Source organism: Lissotriton vulgaris, chromosome 5 (genome assembly GCF_964263255.1).
Source record: "Lissotriton vulgaris chromosome 5, aLisVul1.2, whole genome shotgun sequence".
Lineage (NCBI taxonomy): Eukaryota > Metazoa > Chordata > Amphibia > Caudata > Salamandridae > Lissotriton > Lissotriton vulgaris.
In genome coordinates, this window is record NC_141693.1 from 785748186 (window position 1) to 785770134 (window position 21949).

General features: G+C 43.7%; 1 protein-coding gene across 2 annotated transcripts in view; it reads right to left on the reverse strand.

Annotated features, from left to right (window-relative positions):
* PALD1 (phosphatase domain containing paladin 1) overlaps window positions 1–21949 on the reverse strand; it is a 1202673-nt gene that overhangs the window by 397715 nt on the left and 783009 nt on the right. For both annotated transcript variants that reach the window (XM_086922256.1, XM_086922257.1), the window contains exons 14-15: window positions 17263–17442; window positions 14468–14665 (exon numbers count right to left, since the gene is read on the reverse strand). In XM_086922256.1, the coding sequence (XP_086778382.1) occupies window positions 14468–14665; window positions 17263–17442 (378 nt within the window). The remainder of the gene's footprint in view (window positions 1–14467; window positions 14666–17262; window positions 17443–21949) is intronic.

The window sequence follows — 21949 nt, forward strand, 5'->3', positions numbered from 1 at the left end:
CCCTGGATGTCCCTCTGAATGGTGTTCTGTAAAATGTCCCTCTGAATGGTGCTTTGTGTGATAACCCTATGCATCGTCTATTAATATTTGCCTGTAAGTCATCCAGCAACCATACTCTAGTATACATACACCACATCACTTATGCCATTGTGATACCGTGGAACGATCTTTGTAATTGACACACAGTATGGCACAATCTTGAAACAGAGCTTCTTCGATCTAATAGAGGCTGAACTGGGTAGCGAACTACATCTCCCAGAATTCTTGGCATCACGTGACTGTTTGGGTCACGTGTCGCTTGTAGAGTTGAACCATACAAAACATTACCTCATTCCGCGGTCGGCGCCCCCCCGAGCAGTACTGAAGACTGCCTGGAGACGCCGACGGAAAGGTGAGTGAACGCTAAACGCATGACTTTGGTTCTTTCTCTGCGCAGATACACCGCTAGAGGCCACTCCGCCATCAGAAATACGAAGCGCTTTGCGTGTGCGGTTTTTAAACATAATCGACACGAATCGGCTTTCATGCATAACTTGTCCCTACTGGGTAGTCATCGTTTTGGATTATGACAGATTACGGCGTTCACTCACAGCCGGGTCACCATTTGACTATAAATGAGGTTTAGACTACCTCTCATCTCGAAGTACACTTCATGTTCTCATTTTGCTTAGTGTCATATCACTATTCGCTCTGTAAACATTATGTGATTATTCACAGAGCGGTGCTCCTTTTACCTGCGCTGCAGCCAGGTGGGGTGAAGCTCCTCAACCTACACATAAGGGTGAGTGTATACTTGAAATAATGACCGAGTATGATTGAACATATTGCAATGCCATTATGAATACAAACAGAAACAATGTGAATAACATTACGTGCTCTATTTTTGTTTCTTCGTTTGTCTGTTTGTTTGTTTCACATGTTGGATCCCTTACCATTATGCACTGACAGTATACGGTTGAGCACGCCTGGATGTCCAGGTGATATCTTTATAATTCATTTTCACAAAGCAGTAGTGTATCCTTTATAGGTCCTGAGGAATGCATTAAGAAAATCTTATGAAATGCTGAAACATGTCGACCACCATTAAGTGCGGTTATTATTTAAAACCTGCACCCACACCTGCCTTTTAATCTTAGGGTTTGGGGGATATTAATAAAATTTCTTTTTTCCACCCATTCACCTAATTTTACTATTACCCTTCACTTTTCCACTCTAATCACCATACACTGCTTTTGTCATTAGCCACTACCATACCCTTCTGCTCTGCCCTCACATCACATTTCGGTCACGGTAATTTCTTACCGGCCGTCTTGTCTCCTGGGTAAAGAGATCCCACATGATGACAACAAGGGCGGTACAGTGTGGCTTCTGATGGGAACAATACATTTTTCTCCATGTACTCTTGAGTCTCGACTTGACCATTCACTAACTATTATTTCTCACCGATACTGTTTTGCATGCATGTGGCATAGTGGTTCCTACTGTCAGACTTTCTTCTCTCTTTTTTGACCCCCAGATATTGTTTGTTGTGATATATTGAGTTTGGGGCTCATATCTGGTCGGTCGGTAAACCTGCCCTTAGACCCTCCCTACTTTTTGTTGAACGCGTACATTTTCTCAAGGCCTGTGTCCACTGGAGGTGCAAAAAGATGTTCCTTATCAAATGGGAGATTAAGGATCGCCTGCTGCCAATAGCAGACTGGTATTTAAACCTCTGGTTGCGGTGTCTGCACATCTAGTTCACACGTTATTTAACCCCTTCGATGCGGATGACAAAGCCAGCTCGTCATGGGCGTTACCTGCGCTGCGCGCATGACGAGCTGGCTTTGTGACGTAACCCGCGAATTTCGAATCTTCAGAGCGCAGCGGGAAAACCCGCTAGCACGCATGCGGTTAATTGCTTGTGAGGAGCTTTCCTTTCAAAATTAATAATTTCCTATCACCTTTTACTGTGTTCCTCTGTGAAATGTTGGATGGGCCACTCTATTTCATCCCAGTGAGCTCTTTCAAAACAGGGCCGTACTGGGACCCAAAACCGGCCCTGGCTAAGTGCTCGGCCCCCCCCAACCCCCCCCCCCCCCCCCCCCACCCCCTCATATCCCCACTCGGGGGTTTGGAGGTGCCGCCGAGCGCTTTGCCGGGCCGGTTTTCAGCCGATTTTGTGCTGCAAAACCGGCCCTGTATCAAAATCGGCCCCCAGGGGCTCAAAACCGGCCCCCACCCTTGCGGCGCACCGGAGGATTGCCCGGTGCCCGCTATGGCCAGTCCAGGCCTGTTTCAAAATAAGCTAATAGACCTTGGTTGTTGGCTATATGACAAGGATTAGCATATTGTGCCGCTACACTTTTTCCAGATGAATCAATTAATTTGGACTCTTTTTCTGGGGGAGGATCATCTCCTTTTGTTTGGGAGTTTGCCCTTTTTGGTGCATTAGAAACCACTAGGGAGTCAGGAGTTAATTGGCTTCTAATGTATATGGGATCAGAGGAGGCAGCTTTATATTTCTTGTCGCTGTGTGGTGTTATTACCCTAGATTTGACAGGGTCCTTAAAAATATCCTCTGTATGACGGACCATTCCCTTAAGAAGTGTTAAACATTAGAGAGCATTTCAAAACGGAGATTGTCTTCTATTTTGTCCTGATATAAAGGTACTTGATGAAAAGCTGCTGGCCTGGCTATTAAATCTTGATACGTGGAAGCATCATCAGGTGGTGATGAATGTGTAGGATAGAGATGGGGGTCTGTATCCCCCTGTGGTTCAATATCATAGTCCTCCCACGTATCCCCTGGATGTATGCTTTGTGGCATGTCATCATCCCTTCTATAAGGGGACATGTTACCTGCCTCAGATAGTTGTGGTGAGTGAGGTGGTAGAGTGGATGCTGGGGGTGGTGTTGGTGGGTCAAGTGGAATAGGAATGTGTACAAGGCTAGGGGCAACATCTTTTTTCTGCTTTGGAGGCTGTATTAGAATGTCTATAGCCTCTTGAAAAGTTAAATGTCTTTTAGAAGAATTAGGCTTTGCTGGTTGAAGAATTATTTTCTTTGTTCCAGGCTGAATTTGCAAAGTTTGCTGCCTCGGATTGAGCCATTCCTACATTATATTGAGGAATGGTTCAGGTGGACATTTCGACCCAAAAGTGAAACATTTCAGAGTGGCAGGATGATTCTGTGCTGGTGTGCTTGGTTCCGAAGTACCTTGGTCCTTATCTTTTGGGACCGAAAGTGATGTTCAAGGGGGTAGGGATCCAGACTTCAAGGAGTTTTAGGACCCTGCTGTAGGCTGAATTTTCGGTGCTGAGCCCAGGGCTTCAGAGGCAGTTTTTCGTTTGGCGCAATGGCATTTTTTCAGTGTCGGACCGTAAGTAGTCTTTTTGGATGGAGCCGATGTTTTAGCCTTTGGACTGGGGGTAAGTGTACTCATGGTCCGATGCTACTGTGCCAGATGGAAGTTGGCTGAGTACTGTTCAAAGTCTGACTCGGATTTGGAATCATGTATAAACAGTGATTCCTGTTGTGCTGCCGATGCATCCTCCTATTCTTCCTCTTTTCGACTTAAAATGTCCAGTAAATCATCCACCTATTTATGCTGCATCTCCTGGAGCTGGGCACGTTGATTCCGAAGGGTTTTCTTAGATCGAAATGACTTGCAAGCCCCACTGCTTTCGTCTCAATGATCAGACGAGGGGTATAGATTACCAACGGAATGTTGGCCAGTATATGGATATTTAGAGTGATATTTCGGACAGAAACAGAATGGAGTGCGTTCCATTAGCAGGTCGTGCTCCGATAAAATTGCTGAAATTAAGGAAGCCCAGCCAGGTTTTGGCCCGTAGGCAAGTCGAAGACCCACTACGCAGAAAAGGTAATCGATCTAAAGGCAAATCTAACTACACAACCGAGACAATACAGTTGAGTGAAAGCTCTATTAGCGAACCGAAAGAGATTACATTCTAACCCGTTGATGGAAAAAAACAATCTGCAATGGAGCTGAATACCATACCCAGTATCACCAAGAGGAAGAGTCACACAGCCTCGTGATTCGAAGAAAAAGTTTTGGAACAAAAACAACTTGTTATCATCCGAGCCCAACACTAGAAGGTCGGACTTACGCACAGCATCTGTATCGACAGCATGCATGCTTCGAACCTTCATTTAAGCTCAATTAATCTATATGGAGAGATTGTGCTCAGTCTGTTGTTTGAAAGCTTCCACAAGAACATCCCCTTGACCAGAGGTAGATGACACTGGTTGAGCCCGATCACTGTTTGAATAAAAAACTATTTGGTTGCCTTGCCTCACCAGAACAAACACACAGGTTGCAGGGGAAATCTTCATTCCTGGTTAAAGTGTGCACACAATTAACAGACCAACCCAGATTAAGAAGATGCACTTGGGATTTTTTGAAAAAATATTGGCTAAACATACACCTTATACAAGGCCATTTTAAATATTATGTTTTTTTCATTAACGTTCAACATTGTGCAGGGTAACAAAAAAAAAGGATAAGTTGGACTTTTGCCCTACTCGATAGGGCCTAACAGTAGCTTGTTCTCCAACACCTACTGCAAGGGCAAAACGTTAATAATAACACAACAAAAAACGTTAGCTACCTAATTTGCATGAAAATAAGACGCAGCTACATGAAAATGAGAGAATGCTTTTGCCAGTGTGCCTGTATATTACATGTATGGATGCAGGCATGCAGGAGAAACAGTGCACTAACTATGCAGCACCAAGAAAATCATACTTAGTTAATATGCATCTTCACCAAGGAAATCTTTGACTGGGCATAGAAGCATGAAGGAAGGCCTCAATGAACCACCCTTAAAAAGCAGAGTGTATATGACTAAACGCTTTCCAACAACAGTGTAGCTGGGGGTCTGCTGCAGAACAAATGATGTACCTTTCTTGTGGATGTTCTTTCTAACCACAAATTCATCAACATTTAATTTCCACCAAGGAATCCCATCTGCGCCCGTCCGCGACAGGACGAGGCTAGGGGCTAGGGGCCATGGAGTCATGTACCCTTTTAACGGAGAAGAGTCATGTCGCAACTCAGGTTTATTCACGCCAGACTCTTATGGAAATAGGCAGGTATGTTACCACACTGTGCCCCTACTGGACTCCTTCCTGCGTGGGGGGACCTTTTTCTTGTTTGGGTTGTCACTTGCAATTTACCAGCATTGCTGTTATAACTACTCACCACCTAAAGCCTGCCTGTTCAGTGCGGAGCCCTAATCCTGTAACTCAGCCTACTAGCGTACCTAAAGATCAGCCCCTAGCGGGTAAAAACCTTCTGTGCAATGTCCGCTCCCTTGTCTCTCATGCAACACAGGTGTGGGACCTCATTACAACGGAGAGACCTCATCTGTGTTTCTTAACGGAGACCTGGTTGAAGCCTCATACAATCCCAGCCATAGCGCTGGGGGTCCCGACTGGGTACAAAATAGTAAGGCTGGATCGCCCGATCAAAACAGGAGGAGGGTTGGCTATTGTGTTCAAACAAGAGTTGGAGGTTGCTGTCATCGAAACTGTGTGTACCCCGGAAATGGAACTTATGATTTTTACGATCAATCCCACTTCTAGGGAAACCAGGAAGGGTGCACTTGTGTATCGACCTCCTGGTCCATGTGGGACCTTTTCCATTAAATTAATGGAAATTTTAGCAGCCCACATGCAAGCTAACTCTGAGTTCATTTTGGTGGGGGATTTCAATGTCCACAGTGAGATCACCACATGCACTGACGCACAGACTGTGCTAACAGATTTGGCCACACTTGGACTTAATAAAATGAATCAGGGGCCAACTCACTCTGCGGGCCATACTCTTGATCTAGTGCTATGTAATTCAACAGCCATTAACTGTCTCAATCCCTACCAAGTTGATTGGACAGACCACTCGGTTATTACGTTTTACACTCGTACTAACTATAAAGTCAAAGCCTTTCATAGGCCGATGGCCAATGTCAGAAGGCCCTGGAACAAACTAGTCCCTGCAGACTTTAGGGATAACTTCTCTGAGCCCAATTGGGAAGATTGCGGAGAGAACGCTACCTTAGCCTTAAGTACATTTAGTGAAGCTGCGCTAAGAACCATAAATCGTGTGGTCCCGCTGAAAACTTATAAACCCCGCCCGGCCCCAAAACAAGAAGTCTGGTATACTGGGGATCTCAGACAACTAAAACAGACCATGAGAAAGTTGGAGAAAAAATGGAGAACTACGCACAAGGCAGATGATAAGGAGGACTTTATGAAGTCGTCTAAAAATTACCATAAAGCAATCCGCGCTGCTAGGAAACAACATATAGCAGTTCAATTATCAGCTGCGGGTTCTAACGCAAAAACCCTGTATAACATTCTACAGACGTTCACCAAACCCCCTGCCTGTGACACTGAGGGGATTGAATCCCAAGAACTCTGTGACAACATTTCACAGTTTTTTGTCAGGAAGATCGACGCCATATATAATAAAATACTTGCGTCAAATTCCATCTCTAACAATCCAGTTGCAACTGACTGTGGAGTCCGGCTGCATACTATGACCCCTGATAATGAGGCCAAAAAGCTTGCCGCTTTCCCACCCATCTCCACTGAAGAGCTGATTGCTCTTGTCATGCAAACAAAGAGTGGGTGCCCGACAGATATCATCCCAGCACGTATTATGCCACTTCTGCTAGATGATCTGGGGGCTGGAATGCGACATATAGTCAACCTGTCTTTGTGTACGGGGGAAGTCCCTTCAGCCTGGAAACAGGCTCAGGTGGAGACCTCTTCGTAAAAACAATTCAATCCCCTGGTCGGATTTGTCAAATCTGAGACCGATCTCTCTTCTCCCTTTTTTAGGGAAGCTTGCTGAGAGATACGTGAATCAATATTTGTCAAAATTTATTGAACAAACGGGTGGACTCGACCCCTCTCAGTCGGGTTTCAGGCCCAGGCACAGTACGGAGACCGCCTTGCTGTCCGTCGCTGACAATCTTCAGATGCTACAGGACAAGGGTTACTCCGTCGTCCTGGTGCTTCTGGATTTGTCAGCGGCGTTTGACACTGTGTCACATGACATCATGACCTCCAGACTAGTTGACATCGGTCTGGAAGGCAAGGCTCTGGCCTGGCTAAGGAGTTTCTTCAGTGAACGCACCCAGAGAGTCATTTTGGGACCATACCAATCAGAGGTGGTGGCGATCTCAAAAGGGGTGCCACAGGGCTCGTGTTTGAGCCCTACGCTATTTAATATCTACGTGGCACCCCTAGCTAACATCATGAGATCCCACGGGTTCATTCCAGTATCATACGCAGATGATACTCAACTCCTCTTCCCTTTTAAAATCATGACTCCCGAGGTGCGTGACTCCTTTGCCCGGGGGATGAAGGAGGTGGCACGCTGGATGGCAGCCAACTTCCTGCAGTGCAACGTCTCCAAGACCGAGGTGATGCTCTTCGGAGAGGCCAAACGTTTATGGACTCCGGACTGGTGGCCACAAGATCTTGGCCCCGTCCCTGAGCCCAAAACAGTGGTAAAAGATCTGGGAGTGAAACTGGATCATGAGCTCACCCTAACACAACAAACTAATCAAGTGGTGGGTTCGTGTTTTCATGTTATTGGTCTTCTCAGGAGAGTATTCCCTCTGCTACCGGATTTCACCAGGAGAACGTTGGTCCAGTCACTAGTGTTAAGTAGGCTGGACTACTGCAATGGTCTGTTGCTGGGTGCCAATGAGGGTATCTTGGCTAGATTGCAAGTTGTGCAAAACACTGCTGCACGACTAGTTTTAAACATCCCGCCTCGTACTCCCTCAAAACCATTGTTGGCCAAACTGCACTGGCTCCCGGTAAGGCAGAGGGTGATGTTTAAGATCTGCTGTGTCATCCATAAATGCCTTATGGGTAAGGGTCCTGGCTACCTCACTGAAAAATTCATCCCTTATGTCCCATCTAGATCCTTGAGATCAGGAGATCAGGAATTGTTATGTGTTCCTAGGGCCATAAAAGCTAGAAAGGGGGGTAGGGCCCTTTCTGTAGCCGGCCCTAAGTTGTGGAACCAACTCCCGAAGGAAATCAGAGTATGCAGGGAACATTTCCCTTTTAGGAAGAAACTCAAAACGTTCCTTTTTAACTACTAGCTGGTTTAGGGCTTTGAATTAAATCATGACGAGTTGCTGTTCTTTAGTTGCTGCCAAAGGCGCAGAGATACTCCTCCGGGAGTCGATTCGCAGCGCCCTATAAACATGCAAATAAATAAATAAAAATAAATTGTTCCCATGCCCTGGTAGGTGTTAGCAGACTCTGTAGTAGCCTCGTCCAGCCTCCAGAATTGATAGGCCGGGGACGTAAATAGGAATTAACTCTTGCATGCTGATGTCAGTTTCAATTTGAACTCTTCTGTGCCCTCAGATATAGATGAAGCTACTGTAATTATGCAGCAGACGAGGGCCAAAGCCTGCTTCAGGGTTGAGTAAATTATGTGGCATGAAAAGGCAAATAATACGGCTTAATGCAGAACATTTTTTAACAGTATTCCTTCTTATTTTGTAATTTTTAAACTTGTTAACACTGTCTGAGCATTAGGTGCACCTCATTATTTGCAATTTAACACCAAAATATAGCCAAAAGCAAGAGAAAGGTGATCAGTCACACTTTGCAGAGGGCCGTTCACTGCACGACAACATGTGTCACTGCTTTTTTTCTTTTTTTAAAAACTTTTGAACCTTTTGAACTAGTGTTGGAAATGTCCCTTTTTGCAGGGTTATCCCCAAACTTTTTGCTTCTTCCTCTTTTGTTTTTCCTGACCTGTGGTTGTTGGCTATAGCACTCTGGGCACTTTACCACTGCTGATAAGTGCTAAAGTGCATATGCTCCCTGTGTGAATTGTTATTGTGATTGGTTATCTATGATTGGTATATTTGTTTTTACCAGTAGGTCCCTAGTGTGCCAGGGCTGGTAATTCAAATGCTACTAGAGGGCCTGCACCCCCAGCTTCACTGAACTTCCTTGCTGGGAGTTCCAGTCTGCCAGGAGAGCCTGTAACTGTGTGTGAGGCCTTTTTGCTGAAGGGAGCTGGAAGCGCGATGCAATGAGAGAAGCGTGACGCCGCCACAGCTGCCACTTTTGCATCATCGAGGAAGCGTGTCGCCACTGCCGCTTCACCGGAGAAGCGTGCCGCCGCACAGAGGGTGTAGTCGGATCACCGGAGAAGCGTGTCGCAGAGCCTGTTGCAGCTCAGAAAATCACTGAGGTGGCCGCACGGCTGTCGGGCATGCACACATCGTCTCTACATTGTTGCATCGCAGTAAAGACGCCATTTTCTCGCATCGCACCGGATCGTCACAACCCATCGAGGCACCATCATGTCGCATCAGAACCGGAGTGCAGGAAGACTCGACACGTCGCTTTCTCTGCGACCCTTTTCTTTGTTTTCCATTATTCATCCCAGGTACTTTGTGAGTAGATTGTCGCACTTCATCATCTACAAGTTTATTTTTGCAACAACCTTTCTAAAGACATTCTACTGAGTTTTTGTATGTTGGATTTTTGTCGTTTTGGGCTTGTGTAGTTTAGATAAAGATGCTTTATTTTTCTGGTGTGGTTTCCATTTGTGGTGTTTTCACTGTGTTACTGTGAGTGTTGGTACAAATACTTTACAAATTGCCTTTGGGATAAGCCTGTCTGCTCGTGCCAAGCTACCAAGGGGGTGATCTAAAGAATGTATTCCCCTTATCCTGACTAGAAGCAAAGGTCCCTATTTGGACAAAGGTGCCTACCTCTGCCAACTAGAGACCCCCATTTCTAACAGCTAGACACATATTTTTTTTTCAGGTTAAGAAATTTTTATTTGGTTTTAAGATAACACAATACAAAACCTTACATCAGTACAAGTGAAAAATCATAACAATATGACTCATAAGGCAAATATGTAAGGAGAAGCGAAATAAAGAGAGGGTAAAAGGAAAGAAAAGATAGAGTTAGCCATATGCACATAGAACAACCACCATAACTACCAACAAACGGTTTAAAATATAAGTAATATGATAAAATCGATCTTGCCTAAATAAACAACAAAATGAGCCTGTGATATGCAATTCCACTAAGAAGGAAAACGTATATTTACATAATATCATGCGTGAGTCACGCTAGAATAGATGAGTAGAATATGATAAGGAATAGAGAAAACTTGCCATTCCTGATAACAACAAGATATTGAACCTGGAATTTGCCATTAATGGGAAAGTTGACCCTGACCATGAGTTAGGGAGGTCATTTTGGAAGTATTGCTATTTTCTAGTTGCTACGCCATTGTGCATTTAATATGTTCCTGGTATTTTAAAACCAGTTGACTATTCTTGTGTTAACCCAAAACCCCAGTCCCTTTGTCTAGTTTGTCTTTTCTTTTCACAGGTACACTATGACCTCATGAGAACACCACAGATTGATGTTCTTTTCAACACAGATACATTAGGAAATACCTAGATGTACTACTCTCACATATAGAGACATTAGAGGTCTCTATACACTTCACACCCTGGTCCTGAAGAAAGCCCACCTGACCGACTGGCGATTGAGGGCTGAAACATGTCGACCTAGAGCACACCTTAAGTGTGAGAGAGTCATTATCACTCTCAGTCACCTATATTGCTTTTACTGCCTCCAGAAACCAGAACTATTAAAAATACTTCTCTGGCTTCGAGAGACTTTTAACAACCTTCACTATACCCTATCACTGTCCCTATCACTGATCACTACTGTTTTTAACAAAGGGTATTACCTCCTGGTGGAGGCTGCATAACAACAAAACCCTATGATTATGCAGACACGTGTGAGGGCTAGCGGAGAATCAAGATATACCGCTTAAAGTTACCATCCATTAACACGTGCATGAGAGTTTTTTAATTGGGACTAGAAAGAACAAATCCCGCATACCCGATGTTGTGCAGGACAAGTGATCCTTCCCATTTGATTAGATGGTACCCCTGGAAAAGCCAGCAGCGGGGATCCAAGCATGAGGCTGAATCACTACACTTGTGCTCGTTAACATTCTGAAGTTTCCAGCCAGGTCTGTCAAATCTATTTGGCCACATCCTGTCCATTGTGGACTGTAGGGCAAATGCACTATGGATTTCATGGGGAGGATGGACAGGATTTTTCTTACTGTATCCCAAAGAGTAAGATTATAGCGTCCTAACAAGCAAACTGCATTGAGAGAACCACACAGGCAATCTGGTGAAGAAAACCGTCTTGCCAAATGCATTAATGCACTTGGATTCCACAACAGGTAGGGCAGCAGGAAAGGCATTCAGATTCACTATGTTGAATGAAGCCTGAATCATAAGGCTCTCTGGTGTCTGGTGCTATTTCAAATGGGCCAAGGCCCCAGGTGCAGGCCTGTGGAACCTTGCAAAGGGGAAACTAACTGGTGACGCCGAACACTGTTTCAACTATGTCACTGACAAGGTCTCCTTCAACACTTCATTGAAGGGCAGCAAGGGCTTCGAAGAGCAAGTGCCAGCCTGAAAGATTTCTGTAAGCAGATTTGCCATAGTATCCCAGCAGGTAACTGCAGTTCCAGCACCTCCACTACTATGAGAACCTGAAAAAGAGGTTGTTTCCTCTGTTGGTACCCTAATGGGGCATCCAATTCCATTTCAGGGTAGGTATTACGGCCTCTGGCATTCTAGCATCCAGACTAGCATCAACATAGTGATGAAGTAGAAAGTTGTTCACCGCCTCCTCCTCCTCATCATCATTGTCGTTATGTGGAGCATTCTCAAGGGTGTGAAGTGCCTATGAATCGGACAACAAAAATGTTCTCAAGCTGTTAGTAGTAGTGGTGTCCTGGTAATGGTGCAGAATCCTCCCACATCTTAGTAATCTCATAAAAAGACAAGATCAAAATGAACTCCGCTCTGTATCTAAAACTGGTGTTGGTTCAGATTGGTGCCTCTGGTACCAATTATGCCCTCAACCGAACCAGTATGGCCTACAGCAAAGATGTGGAGGCACTGTCTGGCGCTGGCAGGTTGTCAGATGTCAGCCCACAGGCATCAGTCAAACTGGGGTAAGCCCCACAGGCTTAAATCTAATTGAGAGCTTGATAGATTGATGTGGCCAAAAGGTACTCAAGAGGGACCTTGAATCATGTGAAAAGCTGCAGGACAGCCTGCCTCCGTCTGCCATAGTGTCAACGATGACCGGGTATAGATGAGGCACTGCAGACCAGGAATAGGGTTGGATTTGGATCTGACTTGAAATTTAAGAACCTAGAGTGTTGACTGCACAATCTCTCCCTGGAGCAGAAGCAGCAGGGGTCAGACTCTCACCTAGACTTCTTCTGTTTGCATTGAGACTTGTATTTCGGATATGCCTTGGACTTAACTGAGGATCATGACCTGGACCAGTCCAGGACTGCCACTCAGATCGGGACTGGGCCCAAGAATTGGACCACGATCCCCCTCTCATGTGCTCAGCAACAAACAGATTCGCCTCACACCCCTTGATGATCTTTGAGTGCCTCAGAGAGCAATTATCGCAGGACATCGAATCATGCTTAGATCCAAGACACCAGAAGCAAACATGCGGGTCCGTAGCTGCTTCTTATTTTTTGTGCCATGATTTAAATCTGTGGAGATGCGGCCTTATGGCCACAGTTGCCGACATGGGACCTGGGGCTTCAGGTTCTGGTTCTAGCTGGGCTCAACATCCTGTGATTGTGGGCAAATCACTACATTTCCTTGTGCCTAAAAAATGTTTAATATAATCTAGAGATCACACAGATAGGGTGACCAACAGTCTGTAAATTTCACAGACCGTCCGTTATTTCGGTGTCTAGTCTGTTGTACATTAAAATTCTTTTATTGGACGCATTTTGTCTGTAATCCCGGGGTTTGCAAGCATCTGCGATGACCCCTTTTCCCAGCAGTCACTGTTTTGGGACAGCTCACATTTCTTTCAAGTAAAAATGCTACCACAGCTCCTCCCAGACTTGTCAATTAGCCCCATAGTCATTCTGTCTGTGCTGATTCTATCATACAGAATGACAATGGACCCTATTGTAGTTACAGCATGTGGTCTGTGCCTGCATCGGCCCAGGACACCACAACAGGAATGCCTAAGCTTTAGGAGACACACAGACCATGAACTTTAAAAAGAAGTGAATACCATATAACTAGCCCGTATTTCAAATTATTTTAAAAAAAAAATAATGTAAAAAGTACTATTTTAACCTACTTTGTAGTTTAAGAGAAAGAAACTATTTTAGGCAAATATGAACAGTGGCTGTGACTTTGTGCCATCACTCACACTGAAGGGCACAATGATAAAGTGGGTTGACCTATATAGCCCGTTGATGTATGCAGTGGTGGGCTGAAGCAAAGAGTAAATGTAATAATTTACAATTTACCTGGCCATTGAATGATGCTGACTCACTAAATGCCCATTTATGTATTTATACTATTGCGCAACTTCCTCTGATTTGTCTGTAAAACGTACCTTTATTCCTTAAGTTTTTTCTTGAATTTTGACCTTGTGTTCTGAATTTGTGTCCTGAATATTGGCCCTTTGTCCAGAATGTTTACACTCACCGTCTTGAATTTGCACCCATGCCAGTTTGTCACCCTATACACAGAGTGCTCTAATGCGCATAAAATGCAAAAACAAAAGTGGGGAGATCAGTAAAGCACCAAAGTTTTGGGAACAGAGCTATGGATCAATTTCTAATGGTGTGGAAGAAAAGAAACGGATGTCACCACAGAGGGGAGGTGTCTACATAAGGCTCTGGGTCATCACTTCTGAAGGCAAGACATGGCCTTCACTGAGTTCTAAAGGTACCACCTACTGCTGCACAGGAGCGATAACTGGGAAAAGGTTCTGGATCCAGTCTGACATCTGTGGGGAATTCAAAACGTGAGGAATTTGCAGCAAGAGGTATCATTCAAAGAGTATGTGCAAGTGCAACCTACACCATGATCCATGGGGTTGGGGTGCAAAAGCCTTAATGATACTGATTGCAATGATATGTGGTGGAGGTTTTGAAAGCCCCCTGTAGGATCGGCAGGGAATGGTGCGCATAGAAGCATGGAGCCTCTGCTGAACAGACAGATGGGTCTATGCTGCACCGCCTGCACTGCATTCAGGCACAGATTTAGCTCTGGCACTCAAACCAACGCTATTTCTTGGCTGAAGGGGTGCGTGTTCCTCGACCGTGCTGGGCGCGCCCAGTGAACACGCAAAACAGCGCTGACGGGGGTTGCATAAAGCACAGTCTATAAGCTATTTGAATTCTTGGAATTGATCTAGAATTTTTAAGTCTATTTTTGAGTCAGCTCCATCACTCAGTATCAAAAGAAACACCGAAAATATTAGGCAATTTAAGTCCAACTGTCTGCAAAAGGTGTTTGAAGTGGTGTAAACCGTCTGCGGATTAAATATCTGACGTCTAAAAACAAACCAAAAACAATTTAGCCTCAAGTACCTGTTCCCTTGGTGCACAGAAGTCCGGGATGGGAATCCGCTTGTAAACCAGTCCCTGGCAGGTGCTTTTGTGATGGTTAAAAATCTCTCGCATCGTCATGCAGCTCTTAAACATTTTCATCTGCTTCTCCTGCTCCAGGTACACTTCGAGCCACTTCTGTGACGTCAGGATGCTGTTTTTGACCGAAACCTCCAGCTCCTGTGGAGATATGCAAGTAACAGGTAATGCTACGTTTGTTGACTATAAATCATCCAAAGGATTTCTGGCAATGCATTCATGATTTTTTCAAAACCATGACATTTTAAGCTTTCAAAATGTATACCATGCCTGCTGTTACAAAAGAGCCAAAAACAACGGGCCAATTCACTTTTTCAAGACTACTTCCATGAGGCCTACTGTTCCTCATGTTTATTGTGTGCAGATTCATACAGCTCTGAATTTAACATTTATATTATGAAACACTTCGGCATTTCTAGTAAGGAGAAAAGTGTTAACCTAAATCCCTCCATCGCTGTTATTTCTGAGATGATTAATCGCTGGAGGATTCCATACCTAAGGGATTACCATTGACATGTTACAGAATGGCAGTGGTAATTTCTTCGGAGAGAATTACAAAGAGAGCTCAAATGACACTGCTTTTCAGCGATATTGCATTACCACCATTCTTTAAATTGGCACATTTTCTTTAATTTTCACTTTCTTATCAGAGGTAATAAATGTACTGGCGATTTAAGGTAAAAACATCACACCATATAAGGCTCAAAAGCAAATAACCAACACATGCAGATTACCACGATTAGACACCAATATTTCACAGGACAGCTCGAGGATTTTGTATTTTTTTCAGTGGGTGAGAATAAAGACGAAATGCAACACATTTCAATAATGCTTGGTAGATGAAGACAAGGATAAAAATTCTTTAAGTTTTTTGCTCAACATTTTTTCAAAATTGGGTTGTGCCTGCAGGTTCTGTCGTCTAAGATGATCTGGAACAGAGACGTGGTGCGTGTTTGAAACATTTCAGTCAGAATAGGTTTATCTAGATAAGTCACTGTCCAGGCTGATAGATGGCTTCCTAACAGATACCTGAAGGCAGTCATACTCTTGAGTATCCACGGGACTCAAAGAACATGCAATAGGTATGATTATGTTTGATTTGAAAATACCCCCAACAAATCATTCATTTGCTACCGGTTATTGATCTGCTCTGCTGCTTTTTCCCCCCAATCCCGTGCTACTGTCAATGAGTAGCCAGAGCTCACATACTGCCGAGTGCTAGTACCACTCCCTGTTTCTGTCCGGCCTTGCTCTTCTTTCCTTCGTTGATATGTGCAGCTAGTAGTAGCTTAGCTGCCCCTTTATGATCTATCTCTGCCCCCACCGTGTGTCGTCACTAGAGCAACTCAAATGCGACTTCTGACCTTATCAGCCATTCCTGGCTCATCTAATGTAGCCCTCTCTGCATAGTTGCGGTGTTGTGGTATGCTTTAGTGTTGGGGGCCATACTAATGGCAGAATGAGCGCTATATAAATATGGTTATATTACTTCTTATCTATCTTAGGACTTTTGCATTGAATTGGTAGAGTATCCCTACTGGACACTAAAGTTGAAAGAATGTCTTTTTTTTTTTTTTTAGATTTGACAAACCTTTAACAGGGATGTGCTTTTGACATATGAAAAACGAATTCCGCTTTTTAGCGACAACATTAGATTTGGACCCATCTGAGAGGACACCATGATTCTCGTGTTGAGAGTCTTGCCTAAATTGTGTTTCTAATATTTAACTATTAGCAAATTTGAAAGGTAAGAAAACAAACACTTGCTTACTTATGCAGAAGCAATGTTCTAACCACGTGGGGAAATTGACATAGAATAGGGATAATATGTTTATCTCCATCATGTCCTTTTCTCCTTTGCTATGGGATCATGTGGGTGTGCAATCACTGCTATGTAAATAACTCTCAAGACTAACAGCCTGATTCATCATAGTGCCGTTTTGCGAGTTTGAAATAGCGATTCATAAGGAATCGCTATTCCAGACTCGCAAAACGGCATTCATGTAGGAATCGCAAAAACAAAAGCGATTCCTACATATTCCTTATTTGCGATTAGCAAATTGCTAATCGCAAATAAGACATAACTCCCCATTCATTCCTATGGGCCAAAAGGCCCATAGGAATGAATGGGGAGTATTCCTTATTTGCGATTAGCAATTTGCTAATCGCAAATAAGATAGTGATTTAAAGGGTGCCAGGGGTGTCCAATGGACACCCTGTAGCACCCCTTAAAAGTAAATACGAACAGGTGTTGCGCACACACATGTCCACAGGACATGTGTGTGTGCAACATGCAACTTAGAAAAATGCTTTTAAAAGCATTTTTCCAAGTTTTCGCTATTTACCACAAGGTTTGACCTCGCGGTAAATAGCGGGCCAAAATTGCGAATTCCCAATTTTAAAATGGATGATGAATTGCATTTAAGGAATCTCAAATTGAGATTCCTTAAATGTAATTCCTCGCAAAATAGCGAAATCGCTATTACCGATTTTTGCATTTGCGATGATGAATCTCAAATGCAAAAATAGCGCTCGCAAAGGGCCAGATTCTCAGAATCTGGCCCTTTGCGAGCCCATTTCGGCTTGATGAATCAGGCTGTAAATCATTAAAGGAAAGTGCAACCATAAGAACATAAAAGAACTATCATGGAAAAAATAAATTTTGCAAATAATCTTAATTAGCCCTGACAGCTTCTAGGACCTTTAAGTTGGTTTGTGTCGATTCCAAAACTACTCACCTCTAATTGTTCAGATGATGATGCGGGCACCAGAATGGGTTGCTCCAGGTTTCCGGGTTCCCTGGGTGTGTACATTTGTTCATTGCATTCAAACACCACCTCCTCACGCAGATTTACCCAGAGAATCGTTGTATGCTTCCGCTTTGTATCAGTCAAGTAGCTCAAAACACAGCCAATAGCCTAGGATGAGAATACATAGTGTCATTAATGGACACTAAAATAAGGATACAGAAAAATATTCTGGTCATAATTCTCAAAATCGTTTTCTCATGTAAGAGTGACTTACACATGTAAATAGTCTTAGATTCTAGTACAAACCTTTTTTGTGGTTCTGAAAAGTTTGATTTTCAACGAGAAAGAGTATTAATCGTACAAATGTTATTGAATGAGCAATTCCATGAACAACATTGGTGGGTGGGAATGCTTTATTTACTTTGTGGGTATTCACAAAATTTTTTTGGGTCCCTTCATAACCTTGCAAAGAGTAATACTTGCAAAGGGTTATAGATTTACTTATATCCGACACAGAAGTCAATCTTGTTCCAGAGTGAGGAAAAGGAAGAGACCACACTCAAATTTAAGATGTATGGGAAGAAGGGATAGTTCCCCATGTGCAAAAATCTTTTACCACTGGGGGTAGAAAAAGAAAAAAAGAAAAAAGTTAGCATTTGCGCTTACTCGTTTTTCCCTTCATGCAAGAATATATGTATGAAGACTGTAGAAAATAGAATTCACAACGTTTTCCAGGTGATGCCACGAAAACAGAATACCACGTGTTCCCTGGAATATTTTACTCAGTTATAAAAAGTTGGAAACCTGGCACCATATGAGGATTTATCAAGAAGAGCTAAATATAGAAGAACGTTTACGTTAGCGAGGTTTTGCTGGAAAATGATGGGCGGTTGACACGTCTTTCGCTGTCAGGTAAAGCTGAATTTTAAGGTGGAGCGCTCTAGCAGTTTCCTCGAGCGGGAATACAATCTCCCCTTCTCAAGCGGATCAATCACGCTGCTTCTGGGGGTTCTGGTTCGATCGCTAACGTAAACGTTCTTCTTTCCATATTGGAGAAGATTCTCCACTCGATTTTAGAGATGGAACTTGATTGATCCCCTTCAGGAACCATTTTAATCTGTACAACGTCGTAATCTATAAAGTGCCATCATTCAACATTCTGAAGAGATTATACAGGAATTTATCCTATTTTACTTCTTAAAAACGTGGTGGAGAACAGACCCATCAGCTTATTGCATCGCACAGAAATACACCGGGGAATTGTACAGACCCTGAAACAAGACAGACATCGAACCTTAGTCTTGATAAAGGTGGAACATATTTGCTTCAGAACCACCGAAACGCATCAACGCCAAACTCCTGTACAATTCAAGTCCTCTCCTCCCCTGTTGATATACAAATTTGTGGCCATAAAACTAGGGAGTGATGAAATTGTAGTATTGAATGTACCACTTGTATTTTACAATTTTTTATGTTTTACAACAAATTTTTGTCTGTCTGTTGCATTGTGCAGGTCACAATAGATTGTATTATTAGTTGAAATTTTAATTGTTTCTTCGTAATTGTATGATGTATAAATGTAAACTGTTTTTATTTCTGTTACTTTAATAAATTGATGTGTACCTTATGTTTAGAATTGTATTAGTTCATGATTTTATCGTTGGTTGCTTTAAAGCTACGTTTTAGCTTATCCTGTATATGTCTCAAGGGAACTAGTCTAATTTCTGGGTCCAACACCCAACTTCCCTTGACTACCTCAAGGGGTTCCTCTCTTTTCTTACAACATAATCTCTACACCCTTGAGAATATGTGACACAAATACCACAACCCTTTCATGCCCCTTCTCCACTTCCATTAATACCACTCACTGTCCATCCATACTAGCATCTGTTGTTATAATGGTTTCATCATCGGGATTAAAAGGTTTTAACACATTCACATTTACAATTGACTCTCTTATATTATCATATGCTTTCTGACACAAATCAGACCACTCATACATAACACCCTTTTCCAACAAAGACCCTAACACATGAACATGACTTACAAACTTGGAAGTAGAATTCAGCTGATCCTAAAAAGGATCTCAATTGCTCCTCGTCCTTAGGCAGAGGTACTTTTTCAATGGCTTTAATCAACCTCAACTCAGGTTTAATCCCTGACCAAGACAATGTATGTCCCAGATATTCTACCACTTCCTGTTCAAATTTAAAGTTATTAATACCCACAATTAATCCAGAACTTTCTAGTTTCTCTAGCACTCTCTCCTGGCCCGAATCATGCTGTTTCTTATCAGAACCCCATATTAATATGAAGTCCTAAAAGAACAATACATTTGAAAAAAACTGCAGCACACTTTGAATAATTCTCTGAAAAACTGCAGTTGCCGAAGCCAAGCCGAATGGCACGTGTACAAATAAATTTGCCCACTCTGGTGTGATAAAAGATGTTTTGACTCAGTATGTAATTAATCACACCTAGTGATATGCACTAGATAAGTCCAACATGGTGACATATTTGGCATCCCAAACACAGCAACATTTCATTGATTCAAGGCAATGGATGCCGACCCACTCAAATGCTGTCATTCAAATCTCTCAAATCTACTCACATTCTTAATTTCCCAATTTGCTAAAACAATGGAACTAAGCCACTCAGATGATTCAATGGACTTTATGATTCCCGTTTTACATAGCCTATCCAAATCTTCTTTCAAATTTTTGAGTAGAGCCAATGGAACATTTCATACTTTATTTACCTTTGGAGTTGCACCTTCCTTCAGTTGGGCTGGACTGTTCCCATGAGGAACAGGGTCAAGACATGTTTGCATATAGCTGGCCCTGAAATGGGATGGCGAAATTGAGCTAAAGAACAATGATGAATTCAACCCAGAGCTGTGACTGGGGGTGAGTGTCTCCGTCAATCATATCCTTGTGTTTGCTTTGTTTGCCCTAAGTTGGCAGGGTATGCCCAGACGTGGGTCCCTTGCTCACTTTGCCACCGGATTCAAGCTCGCCTGGCTGTTGAGGATTACCCCGAAACCGGTCACAGGATGCTTGTTTCCAGTCCAGGGAAGACTTGGCTTGGCAGTTCGGGCTGGACTGTTCCCATATGGAACAGGGTCAAGACTGATTTGCATACAGCTGGGTCTGAACTGGGGTGGCAAAGTGAGCTAAAGAACGATGATGGATTCAACCCAGGGGGTGAGTGTCTGAAAAGTTTTATGAATCCGTCCATCATCTCGTCGTGTTTGCTTTGGAAACCATCTGGCAACCACCCAGTAACAATTTTAATTAGCCACCCTCTATCGGCTCATGATGCAGCTCGCGGTTACACTGCTCTGTATCTGATGGCTGTACACAATGCAGATGAGAATGAGGGGGAGAGGTGGTTATGTAAATATCTTTGACCAGTTCATCCACAGTGCACAGCCCATGGACTGTGGGAATCCGGAGGTGAAGTTTGGGCATTTTGCTTTTTATGCTGTGGAGAAGAGGTTCACATCCAGAAGCCCCCGTCGCTGGAAGTAGCGAAAGAGGTCTGCCGGGCAGAGTTCCCAATAGAGGAATTGTTGCTGTATCCTGCTGAGAAGGTCGGCACAGTTGTTGTCCACTCCCGGGAGGTATTCCACAAATAGGTGGTTCCTTTGGTGGAGACCCCAGTTCCAGAAGGACTGAGCTAACAGAAAGCTGAGGGGAGCAGGTGCACCCCCTACTAATGGATGTAATACATGGCTGTCACATTGTCTGTCCATACTAGGACTACCGTGCCCACTATGTGGGAAGGATGGCCTTGATGGCTAGATGGACAGCGATCAGCTCCAGATAGTTAATGTGGAGATCGCTGTGAGTGGGACCCATTGGACCTGGTCAGGTCTTGTAGATGCAACCCTCACCCACTGAGCGGTGCATCTGTTGGGAACGGTAATCTGCAGAACTGGGTCAAGAATAGGCCGCCTCTCAATAAGTTGTTGGTGTTCCACCACTGCAGAGAGTGATGAATGCAAGGGCTGATCGAATCGAGATCTACCCAATGACCCTCCTTTTGGGACTACTGACACGCTAAGCATTCCTGCATTGGACAAATGTGCAATCTTGTCACTGCGAAAAGCCATCATGCCTAGCAGGTACATGAATGCCCTTACTGTGACCCGTTGATTTGGCTGAGAAAGAGGCAGCAACGCTTGCAAAGACTGGAGTCTTAGTGAATTAGAATATGGCTAGTCAGCCTCTGCGTTGAGGATGGCTCCCAGATAGGGTTGAATTTGAAAGTGTTGGAGATGAGATTTTACAGCTTTGATGATTAAGCCTAGTTTGTGCAGTAGGTCTATTATGGCTCGGGTGTGTGCACAGCAATTTTGTTGTATTGAGATCTTTATCAGCCAATTGTCCAGGTAGGTGAATACATGGCTGCCCTGTTTTTTCAGGTGCCCTGCTACTACTGCAAGGATTTTGTAAAAACTCATGGTGCGGTGGTGACCCCGAAGGGCTGCACGTTGAACTGATAATGCTGACCTCTTACCACAAACCAGAGCTAACACCAATGCGCCGGATGAATCGGAATGTGGCAGGAGGCGTCTTTGAGGTTGAGTGCCGCCATGAAGACGCCTTGCTGTAACAGAGGTATGACATCCTGAAGGATGACCATGTGGAAGTGTACTAATAGGATATACTCA